At 40.0% G+C, this 13,584-nt stretch overlaps 1 protein-coding gene across 6 annotated transcripts in view; it reads right to left on the minus strand.

Moving 5' to 3' along the window:
- Positions 1 to 13,584, minus strand: part of DENND5A (DENN domain containing 5A) — a 117,326-nt gene that overhangs the window by 32,150 nt on the left and 71,592 nt on the right. For all 6 annotated transcript variants that reach the window (XM_073347532.2, XM_073347529.2, XM_073347531.2 and 3 more), the window contains 6 exons: positions 12,741 to 13,058; positions 10,206 to 10,421; positions 9,119 to 9,353; positions 8,268 to 8,418; positions 7,489 to 7,582; positions 3,854 to 3,985 (listed from right to left, as the gene is read on the minus strand). In XM_073347532.2, the coding sequence (XP_073203633.1) occupies positions 3,854 to 3,985; positions 7,489 to 7,582; positions 8,268 to 8,418; positions 9,119 to 9,353; positions 10,206 to 10,421; positions 12,741 to 13,058 (1,146 nt within the window). The remainder of the gene's footprint in view (positions 1 to 3,853; positions 3,986 to 7,488; positions 7,583 to 8,267; positions 8,419 to 9,118; positions 9,354 to 10,205; positions 10,422 to 12,740; positions 13,059 to 13,584) is intronic.

The following is a 13,584-nucleotide window of genomic DNA, read 5'->3' on the forward strand; positions in this document are numbered from 1 at the left end:
AGTAACCCTATTCCTCTAGAGTGACCCTCTTGGGGGTTCCTGAGCAGTAGCAAGGTGGACAGGGACGAGCAAACCAGATTCAAAATTAGCTTGTTCTCTTCAGAAAGCTCCCTATCTGAAATGGAGACAGTGAAAAGAATGAGGCTCTTGCTACCCTCTAGCTGTGGCACGGTACCCTAAAACAGAGAAGGTAGCCAGGGAGCCCTCTCACTGAGAAAGGAAGGTGTAAGGCAGGGGTGGCCAACCTCTGGCTCCGGAGCCACATGCGGCTCTTCAGAGGTTAATATGTGGCTCCTTGTATAAGCACCGACTCTGGGGCTAGAGCGACAGGCTCCAACTTTCCAATGTGCTGGGGGATGCTCACTGCTCCACCCCTGGCTCTGCCACAGGCCCTGTCCCCACTCCATCCCTTCCCGCCCCCTCCCCTGAGCCTGCTGTGCCCTCGTTCCTCCCCCATCCCTGCCAGAGCCTCCTGCACCCCACAAAACAGCTGATTGGGAGGTGCGGGGAGGTGCTGATCGGTGGGTGGGAGGCGCTGGGAGCGGGGAGCTAACGTGGGGCTGCTGACATATTACTGTGGCTCTTTGGCAATGTACATTGGTAAATTCTGGCTCCTTCTCAGGCTCAGGTTGGCCACCCCTGCTGTAAGGACTCTCTGTGATAGACAGGAATGGTCCTATTTATCCAGGCTATGTCTCCTCTGGGTGAAGCTGAGAAAGACTTGGGAACACCCTACCGTCAGCATGCTGTTCCTGTGAGCCCCCATCTGAATGTTGTTTTTCCAAGAGGAATCCTTTCCTGGGTATCCAGGAGGACATATAATCTGTCCTACTTGTCCCTGGAGTCTGCAGGTGGCTGCTGTAGCGGTCTGTGGGTGTCATGCATGCTGCTGTCTCCCCTGTAGTGACCAGGTTCACAGCCACTCCTGCCCTTGCTATGGACTGATAACGGCAGTTCCGTCTGAGACGGCAGTGGTGGGGAGAGGTCAGAATGAACCTGCTGTCTGTGAATGCAGGGATAGAGGCACGAGCAGATGAAGACAACTCACATTCATCCAGCCAGGTGGCAGCCACATCACAGAAAAGATGTATTCTTGTAACGGGTTTACTTTACCATTCTAACAATATCTATATGAAGTTGTCCTCATGAACAGGTTTTTAAACAGGTTTATTATTAAACGTTTGAACTATGGTAGCTTCCGAAGTCGCCAGTCAGGATCAGGGCCCCCGTGCTGGGTTCTATGACAGTCATAAATAATGAGACAGTCCTTGCAATGGATAATTTATTCACTGCAATAGGCTAGAACAGAGTTATATGAGAGGCTGTACTTTAGAATATGTATATGCCAAACATTGTGTAGCTTTGTGGATAGAACATTAGAACCCAGCTCTTCTGGTTTCTATTTCTAGATCTGTCAGATTTAGTGAGACTGTGGGAAAGACACTTAAATTTCTCACTTCCTCAATCTGCCCTATCTATAAAGCAGAGATAATAATTTAGCCAGGTTTGACAGTGCTTTGAGTGAGAGCTAGAGATGATAAAAGCGAAGTATTTTATATGCATTTATAAAACATAAGCATCCATATTTATTGCCTCTCAGTGATTCATGTATCAAATGTTCTCCGTTCAATCATAAAAATATTGAGAGTGGGATTTTCAAAAGTACATAAGACTCTTAGTTACACAAGCACCCCTGAAAATCCACTTTGAAAGTCAGTGAGTTTTAATAAGTGCTTTTGAAAATACCTCCTACGAAGAACTTGTCCAGAGATCTGAGACTCTAGTTGTCTCTTTTCTAGCTCATGCACCTTTTCAAGTAATCAAGTTCTGCAGACCAAATTAGGCCCTCATTTACACCTGGGCAACGCCATGGTCTTTGACTTATGTCCTCAGCGTTATTTAGGCAACTCTTTCCTTCCAAGGGTTTACACAGGTGTAAATGAATGGAATTTAGGGGCAGTCTATCATGAAGAGCAGTACCATAAGCTGCATATAGTCCCATTGCAGTCAGTGGAAGAACAGGCCTGATCCAAAACCTACTGAAATCAGTGAGAGCTTTTCGATGGATTTCAACAGACTGTGTATTAGACTAAATGAGCACAGTAATTAACTAAATTTGTATTCATGACTGAGAGTCCACAATCTGGCTCTTAACAAGTATGTTGATGATGCAAAAGATAAAATAGAATCCAGTGCAGTTAAAAAAAATCGGATAACCAAATATTCGAAAGGAACAGATCTATTGAATAAAAGAGAAGTGCCATTTTTACACAGTCACTTTGCAGAGTAAAGCCATGCTTTAATTTTCATTATCTGCTTCAAACTGACCTTGGGAACTACCGTAATCCTGTCACATCCTAGAAGCTAGGCATCACTTTTCAGCTCTAGGTATCTAATCCATTTGATGTAACAGTACATTACATTAATCTGTTTTATCTACCATAGTCTGTTTTTGAACCTCTCTGAAAATGGTTCGTCAGTGACCTGGTATTGCCAGGTTATCCTCTCAGTATGCCCAGTGCAAGTTATTTCATTGTCTAATTGACCTCACTGCTATTATTCACAGGGCACATACAAACAATGCAACAGCAGCTAAAAACCATTCCTAATAAACCAAATTACATTTTCTATTTTTAGTTTCAAACTATCACTTCTTTATACACTGTCCTTAACCACCTTCAGAAAAGTCCTCACCCTTTTTATGTTATGACCTCCCAAGCACTGACATTTACCATATGCTTCCTATGTCATCTTTTCTCTATGGATGTATCCATTTCTCCTAATCTCTCACCGTAGATCATTTTTCATAATTTTTGCTGCTATTCTTAAACATCTTTCTAATTCATCCATGTCTAAGGAGAGCTAATTAATGGGCTCATCTGAAATGTTGCAAGTATCTCATGCCAACAGTCATAAGCATCTCATACATTTCCCCCCTCTTTCCCGGATATTCTAACAACATCTCTATTACTTGCAAACTTTTCACATCCAATGGCGCCTTACTCCCATAATGGAAGAGTTAAAATCAAAGGGCCATATCCTCAGCTGGTGTAAATCAATGTATTTCCATTTATTTCAATGGAGATATGCCAGTTTATACCAAGTGAAGGTCTACAAAGAACAAAGCACAGAGACAGATTATCTGGAGTGCCTACATATTCACAATTTCAGTTTTTGTAAGTAAGAATAACGAAAATGTATAGATTTTACCAGGCATTATACATGATAGTCCAAATTAACTCTGTTGACTTCAGGGAAGAATTTAAGTAAGAGTTTATGGAAGAGTTATTCTCTTTAATGTTATATGAAACAGCAAAGCAACTTTGATGATGTTTACTCAAATATATCAGTCAAAATAATTTTACAAATTGGGACCAGATTTCTTAGGAAAAAGGTGTTTTCTGCAGTTCGTTAACTCACTTCATTTTAACAATTAAATACAGTGTCTAGATTTTCACTGTATTCTCTCTCTTGTAGGACATTTTAAAAATATTCTCAGAATGAAGCATTCAAAACTAGACTGGACAATACACCAGAAAATGTATGGCTGGGAACAATCCTAGACTGGCAGGAAAACAGAGACCTACCAGAGCATCTGATCTTTCTTATTTCTATAATTTTGTTTTTATAGTACATCTCCAAACAGGAAAAGTCTCCAATCTTTCCAGGATATCTAAACCACTTCCATTTATTTATTGAAGGGACATACAATCCCCAAAAGAGACAGTGTAGACCAGTTTCAGATTATGCATACATCTGAGGGTGTGCGCATGTGTGTATAAAAGGTGAGTTTAGTTTTACTAACTATAGCCCAGCAAGGTGTGGGGATGAGAAGTCATGTTCTCTACGTTACCTTATTTCGGCATTCCTTCAGTAAGCCTTCAACAAATTTCCAGTTTGTTTGTGCAATTACCGATGGAGAGAGGTTAGACAGCTTAGGCTGACGAATGGTGCTGCCCAGATTCCTGGCTTCTTGGATATACTTCTGTACAAAGATAGAAAAAACAAATGTACCCAAAAACAAGAGTGACAAAATGGTATACAGTAGCTACGAATCACAGTGTCAAACAATCTGTCTTTGCTGCCCCCATGCCCAGAAGGGAAAAAGATCACACCATCTTTCAAAAGAATGCTCCTTTAAAAAGGATAAAGAGATTTACTGTATTATTTAACTGAGTTAAGATCCCATATAAACTGTCCAGCTAGCATCAGCATGCAGTTGAGTCTTTGATTAACACAAACACAAACCCGTTTGGATGCATAGAGTTTTCATTTCTCCCTCCACTACTACAAAGTCTTTCCTTTTTCTCCTCTAAAAAAGGCGTGTAATTATAGCTATACATACTTGATATTACTGTCACAGTGAAACAGTCCTTCCAAATGTGATTATTTTGCAGGTAAGTAATGACGCTTTTGGTGGAGGAGCAAGTGTGACAGTAAAGGTATGTCTCTACTGCAATCAGACACCTGCAGCTGGCCCGTGCCAGCTGGCTTGGGCTAAGGGGCTGTTTACCCGCAATGTAGACATTTTGGCTCGGGCTGCACCGAAAGAGGGTCCCAGAGTACAGTCTGCCTGAGCCTGAACATCTACATGGCACCTAATTAGCCCATTAGCCCGAGTCCAAGCCAGCTGGCACAGACCAGCTGCGGGCATCTAACTGCAATGCATACATACCCTAAATGGCTTTGTCAGGTGATTAAAGACAGAAGCTAAGCGAAGGAGTGTGATAACTGAAGCAGCAGTTTATTATGAATAGGCTCCAATATTACAAATCTAAAAAAGAACCATCAACATTTTAGAGGAAAAATGATTTCCTTGACTCATAAAAGATCTGTGCTGCTAATGTTGCTGCATTCTGATGGATGGATCAATATGTATTTCAGTGACACTTGTGAGAGGGCAGCATTTGATTGTTCTGGATTGTGATTGACTGAAATCCTACTCTTGCTACATCATAATGAATAAAGTGTTCACCTTTTGCCAGAAAAAACAAAACAAAAAATCCACGCTTTATCTGCCTTCTGAAACAGTCTAAAGAACTATGAAGTACATATATTTAACTATGCATCTTTGATGTCATGACTACAGGTCATGTTATACATATGACATACCAAGTAAAGCTCTGACACAGATTTTATAGAGGGTCTGAAAAGCCAGTCATGCTGGTCCCAGTCTAAATATAATTGCAAATGAAGCTCTGGCAAGGAAAAATCCAGATGCTGGCAGGAGAGGTTTGTAGCAAACAATCAGACAGCCCATGTTAAGCAAAAGTACGGTAAGCAGATATGATAAAAGCGTGCATGCAAAAACAGAAAAGAAAACAATTAAGACAGAACTCAATGCCATTTAAAGCTCAGACTAATAAATAAATATGCAACATAAAACCCGTAAATAATGAAAGCTTATATAAAGGAAAGAGCAAATAAAGCATTTAAACACTATAATTATGATGAGATTAAACAAAGAATTAAAATGAACTATGTCCTTTACTGCATACTTGTGATAAAATTTCACAAGAGTCTTAACAGTTGTCAAATCTCAACTTCAAAGTTTCTTTCTAGACCAGTGGTTCCCAGACTTGTTCTGCCCCTTGTGCAGGGAAAGCCCCTGGCGGGCCGAGCCAGTTTGTTTACCTGCCATGTCTGCAGGTTCGGCTGATCGTGGCTCCCAGTGGCCACGGTTCGCTGTGCCTGACCAATGGGAGCTGCTGGAAGCAGTGGCCAGTACATCCCTCGGCCCGGGCTGCTTCCAGCAGCTCCCATTGGCCTGGATCAGTGAACCGCGGCCAGTAAAAGCCGCGATCGGCTGAATCTACAGACACGGCAGGTAAACAAACTGGCCCAGCCTGCCAGGGACTTTCCCTGCACAAGCAGCGGAACAAGTTTGCGAACCACTGTTCTAGACAATTACCTCAGACCATCAATTTAATTTTTATTTTTACCAATCCCTGCCTACCAGCCACAAGGATTTTCACTTCTCCACTCAAAAACTCTCGAAATTACTCCCTTACAGCTGTTACAGACTAATGGGGAAAATCTGGAATTATGTGGGTGGGGTTCCCCCTGGATAAATTACCCAACAGATTTTGGTACCACTCTAAATAAATATCTAAAATGAGTTAACCCTACGGACAAGAATAGCTCCATCTGCTGAACACATTTTTGCAATATGGTTCATAAGATATATTATTTACCTCACATACTAAGGTAGCTGCTCTCCAATAATTAACCATTTGCTAAGTATATTCAGCTTTCGTTAAAAAAAATCTTTCTGAAAAATGGAAAGTGACTATTTACATGTATAATTACAGTTTGATACCTCAATGGTTCACACCTGCTAGCACCATATTTGTCAAAAACAATGTCAGATTATTGACTGACTACTACTCACTTTCTCTTTCTTCTCCTAAATGGAAGATGTTACTGAGACACAGCACCATAAAGAGCATGTGAAAGAAGTAAATGTTCCTTATTTGTACAATCAAAGTGCACAAACCCCTTTTTCTTTTTTAATATAGTTACAAAAGAGATGACATCTAATTTTATCTCCAACTACCATTTTTACAACCAAGTCACAAAATCCTGGAAAATAGGGTTTACAATGGAAAGTGCAGTTCAACCTTTTACATCATTGTTCACATATAATGATGGAATGAATGAACAAGAAAATATATTTTAAAAAAATTTCCTGCAAGCATCTTGGTATAAACTTTAAAGAGAACAAGGTTAAAAGATTCTTCACCCAAACATAAAATAATGTATCCCAAAGCTTTATTTTTTGTTTATATATAAGCACATATCCATTCAAATATTTTAAAAAGAAATCAGAACACTGGAAAAATGATTCTCATATTACATTTAACCACTATATTTTTTGTGCAATGGATGTTCAGAGAACTAACCAACCATTTTGTTCTTGCTTAAGTAACTGCAAAGTAGCTGGCATCATATGACCCAACTAATGTCACTTTAAAAGGTTCACATGGGGATTCTTGGAGTTTTTCTTTCTTTCTAGCCAGGTCCCCTCCTCAAAACACAGACTTATACTTATCAAAGGAACATCACTTTTTACAAAAGGAACTATTTTGAATCCTCCCAAAGCATATAGGATCCATAGTAGATTTAGAGCTGAAAATCAGCACTTTGAACAATTCAGCCTTCAAGCGCAGCCCAATACTCAGATCAGACAGCGCATGTCTACCTGCATACTGGTATCTGACTTTTGGCACATTTAAACACTGCAACTTAGTTACCTTTTTTTACCATTGGTTTCACACTCCTGAGACAGATCCTGACTGGCATAGCTCCTTTAATGTCAATGGATCTATGACATTTTACACTAGCTGAGGATCTGCTCTTTATTTTTGAAAGGCCAGAGTAAGGAACAGCTGAGGTTTACTATGGAATAACTGATTTGACATTTTGTAGGGAAGACAGTGTGATTTCTGTAATGAAAATCATGTTCTACAGTTACTGAACAGCTTTCACCTCTCTCTGATCATTGTCAAGACGCAGGTGCTCTGTGTGTTGTTTTTGTCTGTCTTTCCGCCTCCACTGCGCAGGTGCATTTCTCTTTGTCCATCTATAGATCAAACAAGATTATTCATTAGATACCAAGAGTCAGCTGAAGAGGAGCGAAAAGCAGGAGCAAAGGTGTCCATCTTGGATTGGTCACAGGGCCTGTCCACATTACAAAAAACACCCACTGACAACAGATGAGCCAAAACCAGTGCCAAACACGGGTTAGCTGCAAGCACACTTGTGTAACACTTGACTTGTTTAGCATCTCTTTGTAAGCAGAGAGCCTGTACTGTTTGAAAATAAAATCTGTCTGGAAAATCTGTCCATAGTTCTTAGGAAAAAAAGCAAAAACACAATCTCGTGCACTTGGTTTCTAGTTTCCACATCTTTTCGGCTTCTTAGTCACCTTTGCAGCTACTATCCTCTTCTTCCTCTTTCCTCCCACTTTTTACAAGGTGGTCCCTTATTTTAAGCCATTACCTCTTAACTGACCTCTGGCACAGGGCTCTCTCTTTTAACCAGTATCAAATAAAGTCACTCAAAAACCTTAACTCTGTCCCCATTGCAATACTGGCCTCCTTGTTTCACTTTGTTACTAAAAGAATCCTTAAGAGTCCACCACATTCTAAAGTGTCATTTAGAAGTGTTTAAATTTGCATTTTGACATCACAAATTTGGTCTTATGCTTTAGATCTCACCAAGATCCAGTGCCACTCCATAATGCACAATAAAGTTTGTGTACTCACTTGTTGCTTGCTGGTCCTATGGAGAGTACGTCAGACTGAAGCTTGGGGAAAAACCCAAGTTCATACTTCCCTTGTCCAATCTTCATATCTAATAAGTGTGGGTGGATTGCAGTGTGATCTATTTTTACAAGCCTTAATTCAATAGCTTTCTCTGAATGTTTAAAAAAAAAAAAAAAATCTCTTAAGCATGTAACTTTACAGATAACCAGTGCGGTAAGTGTAGGGGTGGGGGAGAAGTTTTAATCAAGTTGGGTCACTGAGAGGTGCACTATAAGCACTGCCTTACCAAAGCTGCTTCTCCCAGATTATGACAGACATCTCTACACACACACACACACTTTTCAAACCACTTTAAGCACTGCAGATAACCTTCCTTTTTCAAGTTACCATATATACTAAAAAAAACCAAAAACCCACCAAACCCACCAAATCTGTAATTTAAGGGGATGGGGAATCCCCATATTGACCAATATCTGAACAGGGAGGCTTATGTACAAGTCTGTACTGTATCCAAGGACTGCTATCAATGGCAGCAAGATGCTCATCTTATCTGGAACGTCCCACCCTCAGGCAGGTGAAGAGGAGAGCTGAGCGGAATTCCCTTTTACAGATATCTCACAGAGTTAGCTCACTGTCTCAGATTCTTGCACTGCCCTTTCCAGTATAGAATTTATTTCTCCACCAGAGCCTCAATTTCCAGCTCTCTAATTTGTTTTTGAAACACTAAGACATTTAGATTCATGTTATGGCTGGTAAAATATCTTATTTGAACAAGTAGTCTAACTTTGAAGGTGCTGGTGACAACGGCTATAACTCATTACATCTGAAAGAAATGTTCTTGTTACTCTTACCTGCCTCATCAATGGTAGTGCACTTTTGATACATAGATGTGCGCAGAGTTGGTGTCCTAACATTTAACAGTCTAATTTTATCTACTCTAGAATCAAACACTCTCAAAATTGGGTCTTTGTCATCTTCGTCATGGCACATGATCTTATTGTCGATAAAAGACGCAAACATCTGTGTCTCCAGAAATCTTGAGAGAAAAGGCAAGTAAGGTTCAGGCTGGTCCGACAAGAAAGATGCCTAGTGAACAAATAGACAAGTGACTTTATATAAAGTCTATATAATGCCTTGCTATAATTCTGTATATAGTTAAAGTGGAAGTATTTCTAACCACGGACATATTGAAGAGTTTTAGAGAGATCCAAAGCCTTCTGTTTTTGGGGGAGGTTGGTTTTTTTGCAGACGTTTCATTTTACTGTGGATGCCAACTCCATCTTGAAAAATATACTATGCAAACTTTTTAGTTTGCCTGGCAATCAACTATTTTTAGCACTTTGTTTATAAACAAAAAAATATAAAGGACTTTAGAAAAACCCAACATTTTGAAATTTTAGCTCAGCTAAGCTCCCCCAGTGGCAAAAACAACACTCGATATACACATTATGTACTTATGGTCAGATCCAAAGCGCACTGAAGTCAACAGGAGTCTTTTCACTGACTTCAGTGGGTGTTGGATCAGTCCCAGAAGGTCTGTCTTCACAGCCCACAGCAGCGAGCCTTTGAGCCCAAGTCGACAGACACAGTCTCATGCTACGGCTCTAAAAACAGCTGTGCAGACACACTAGCATGGGCTGGTTCTCGGGATCTGAGCCTGAAGGGACGTTGGGGGAGAGCCTATTGTCATCTACACAATTTTGTTCTCTACCACAAACACTAGAATGTCTTCAAATATAAATATCACTATATGTACAATAATATGCATCTCTTTTACAATTGATTGGAAGGTTTCAAAGAAGAAATTAAAATGTTCACAACATTCCTTCTCCACCCCACCTCCATTTTCTGACCACCTCTGATAACTTGTACTTTCAGGTTTGATTAGTAATTATTTAAACAAACATGACTCAGTTTTGCACTTCTTTTCAAACTTACTTTATCAAAGTTCTGCATCTGCTCCCTGTTGGTAAACCAAGACTCCTTGTCCTGACTTGGCTGAATGACAAATACTTCATAGTCTGCGAACATCTGCGTAAAACGGTTGGCAAAAGCTTCTCGGATTTGAATGTTCAGCTGATAAACCCGGAACTCTTCTTCGTCGCACTGAACTTTGAGATCCTTGTTGCTACTGGTCTCCTCTCGCACTTCCAGCTGAGAGAGTAAGGGAACATACTAGAACCAAATGTGTCCCTTCCTTTATGGGAGGTTTAAGTACACAGGGAATGTAGGCCCACATTCAGGCCCTGTTTGTTATCCAATTGTCATTCCTCTAATCAACATTCTAACTTATAACCCACAAGGTTCCACAGCACTATCACGGAGAGCAGCATTTAATAACTCAGCTGAAAAGACTGTTCCTATAAGAGATTATAGCTCCAATAATAAACTGGATATTCAGGACACTAAAAATAGGCATTTTTTAAAAGATAAAGAATATATAGAATACACAGAGACACCATTTACTTTCTTTGGTCCTTAAACAAACAAAAAAACAACACGTTTATGAGGTCACAAGAGACTTTACTATTCAGGCACACTAGGTGAATATGCTTTTCTCTCAGGTGTATCATAAATCCATATTTATTACTGTTCCAAGTCATGATGTATTGACCTTCATATTAATATCGATGTGCATAATCAAAAGAAAGTTGCTATCCAAGTAGAGTAGGCATTCTTCCAAGATCAGAAGTCCTCAGTGGCAAGCTTTATTTAAAAACCACACACTTCTCTAAACAGCCAAAACAATGCTTTAAAACGTAATTTTAAAAAGGACGTGGACTGAGGTTTTCAAAGCTACACAGAGGATCTGGATGTTCGGTTCCTATTAATTTTAACAGGAATTGGGTGTCCAGTTCATTAGGTAGCTATGAAAATCTCAGCCATAATTAACTATGTAAAATATCCAAAATGGTGCAATATTCATATCTCCTGCCTCAATTATGGGACATGCCACTAAAAAAAGTAATTGGATGGAATATCTTGAGCTTTCCACATATGCTTCATGACTTGCACCCACACACAACAGCTAACCAATGCATTTTAAGCCACATTGGTTATACTAGCTGGCTGCAGTGCCTGGTACAAAGGCCTTAGTCAAGAACCAGCTGTACCCATGGATTCTACAATGACTTCTCTCCAGTGCAGACAGCTGCAACATTCAACAGTTCTTTCCAACTCTATCCTAGACAGGTAGTGTTTCAAATTTTGAAATTACTTCTAGCTTCAGAGCCAAGCACTAAAGGATAGCTACTTCAGGAGCAGTTTTCTTTTCTCAAACAGTTTAAAAAAAACCAAAAACCTAACAAAGTTATGCCCTGTCCACATCCACAATCACAGACATTTCTACAGAAAGTTAATAAAGGGGAGTTTGGAAACTGTTTTCTAATCTAAAATGGAGGAGAGTGCAGAGAGGCCAGAGTGCATAGAAACTCACAGGAGATAGACACCTGTATTTCTCCCCACTATTTTCCAATGCAATAAGCAAAACAAAAGCTTCTTCCCAATTTCCCTCCGAAGAGAAAGAAAACAATGCAAAAGAAAAGCCTAAAAGAAACACAGTTGATTTGAGAGAGTCTCATATCTAGTAACTGAATGCTCACCCTTACTATCCTCACACAGTTTTCTTTCCTTAAAGCAGCTCTACTCCCTAGAGCAGTCCTACAGCAGTAAGTCAGTTCCTTCATTTAATCTCCCCTCTTGTAGCACTAACTTCAGCAAAACAAGCAAGAATCAGCCTTACAAAAGGGGAGGTCTGTGGGGAGCAATTTAAACATGCAAGGCAAACAAGCAAACCTTTTTGAGAAAATCTTCCCTCCATATTAGAAATGTAAAACAAACCTTGGAGAACTTTCAATAACCCCACTTACGCAGGTAGGGCCCAATTTTCAAAGGTGCTGAGAACCCACAGTTGAGAACAAAGAAAGCCATATGTGCTCAGTATCTCTGAAAACCAGGCCCTAAACACTTTACACACATTAATGAATAAAGCCTCACAGCATCGCTGAGGCGGGCACATTATTTTCCACATTCAACAGGTGGAGAAACTGAGACAGAAAGATGCCAACACACCAATTTATGTGAAAGCTAAGATTAGTCTCCACAAATAACTGTATGCCAGTTCTTGCCATGTCTACATAAGAAAAATAAAAGCATGTTTTTAAAACACTGATTATCTAACGTAAGTTAAGACCCTAGTGTAGGCAAAGCAAGTATTTTTAACATGTCAACAGAGAAAAATAAACACTAGGTGGAGCCAAGGGATTAACCTCGACCAAACCACAACAACTTGCCTTTGTCTATACTACGATGTTAATATGGGTTAGCAAACACGTATTAAAAATACACTTTTTTCTAGTGAGGGTAAGGCCCAAGCATTCAGACCACCACTCCGTAAATCTTTCACTCACTCAGCAGATACTGCAATTCTGTAATACAACTCCCAAAGAGATTATATGCAATTCCATAACTTACCTTTTCTAGGCTCACACCCGTTCTTTTAACAAGTGCTTGAAGCCTTGCTATGGTCTCATTTTCCTTTAGCAGTTCATATGAATTTAAAGGTGATCCTGCTATGTTCCCATTTCTTTTATCAGAAACTATGTCACATGCTCGGAGGTTTTTCATCTTTGAGGCACTTTCACTACAGTGCAGGTTTCCCTCAGGTGGAATTCCAAATGCCATTAGGATCTCAGAGATTTCCTGAATGAATTCGAGTTTATTCGGGAATTGGGGCAAATCCTCTGGAAGCTCAATGAAATGGTTGTCTACGTCCACAAAACACAGGTTAGCCTGCAAAATTAAGTCAGGATAGCATAACATTAAGCTTCAAACATGGAATTTAAATGTTTTATAAAGATACATTTTACATATTGTATATGGACTCTTAAATGTACCTCTACTCCACATACACTCCTTGGGTTAACACAGCCTGAATCTGTTGGCCTTAAGAGCACACTGCAAGGCATGGTTTCCCAAGCTTTTGACGAGATGGCCATAGTATGTGCCCTGAGAAGTCCTGGCGACACACCAGTGAGGACACTAACTCATGTGTGGCTTTGCATAGTGGCTGCTCACGCACTGATCCCAATCACGTGAATTAATGTTGTCCCTTCCGTACTATGATAGTCCCAGTTCCTCTCGACATCCATGGGACAGAGTTAAGTTTGTGTGGTTATGTTATGAAGGAAATGTTTCTTACTTCCTGGATTTTTTTTTAAAACATTTGTAGGGTTTTTTATATTGTAACACTAACCTTCTTCTAAGAGGTAAGCTCTTTGAGGCTAGGACTGTATTATCCTAGGTTTGAACAGAGCTT

This window comes from Lepidochelys kempii, chromosome 6 (assembly GCF_965140285.1).
Source record: "Lepidochelys kempii isolate rLepKem1 chromosome 6, rLepKem1.hap1, whole genome shotgun sequence".
Lineage (NCBI taxonomy): Eukaryota > Metazoa > Chordata > Testudines > Cheloniidae > Lepidochelys > Lepidochelys kempii.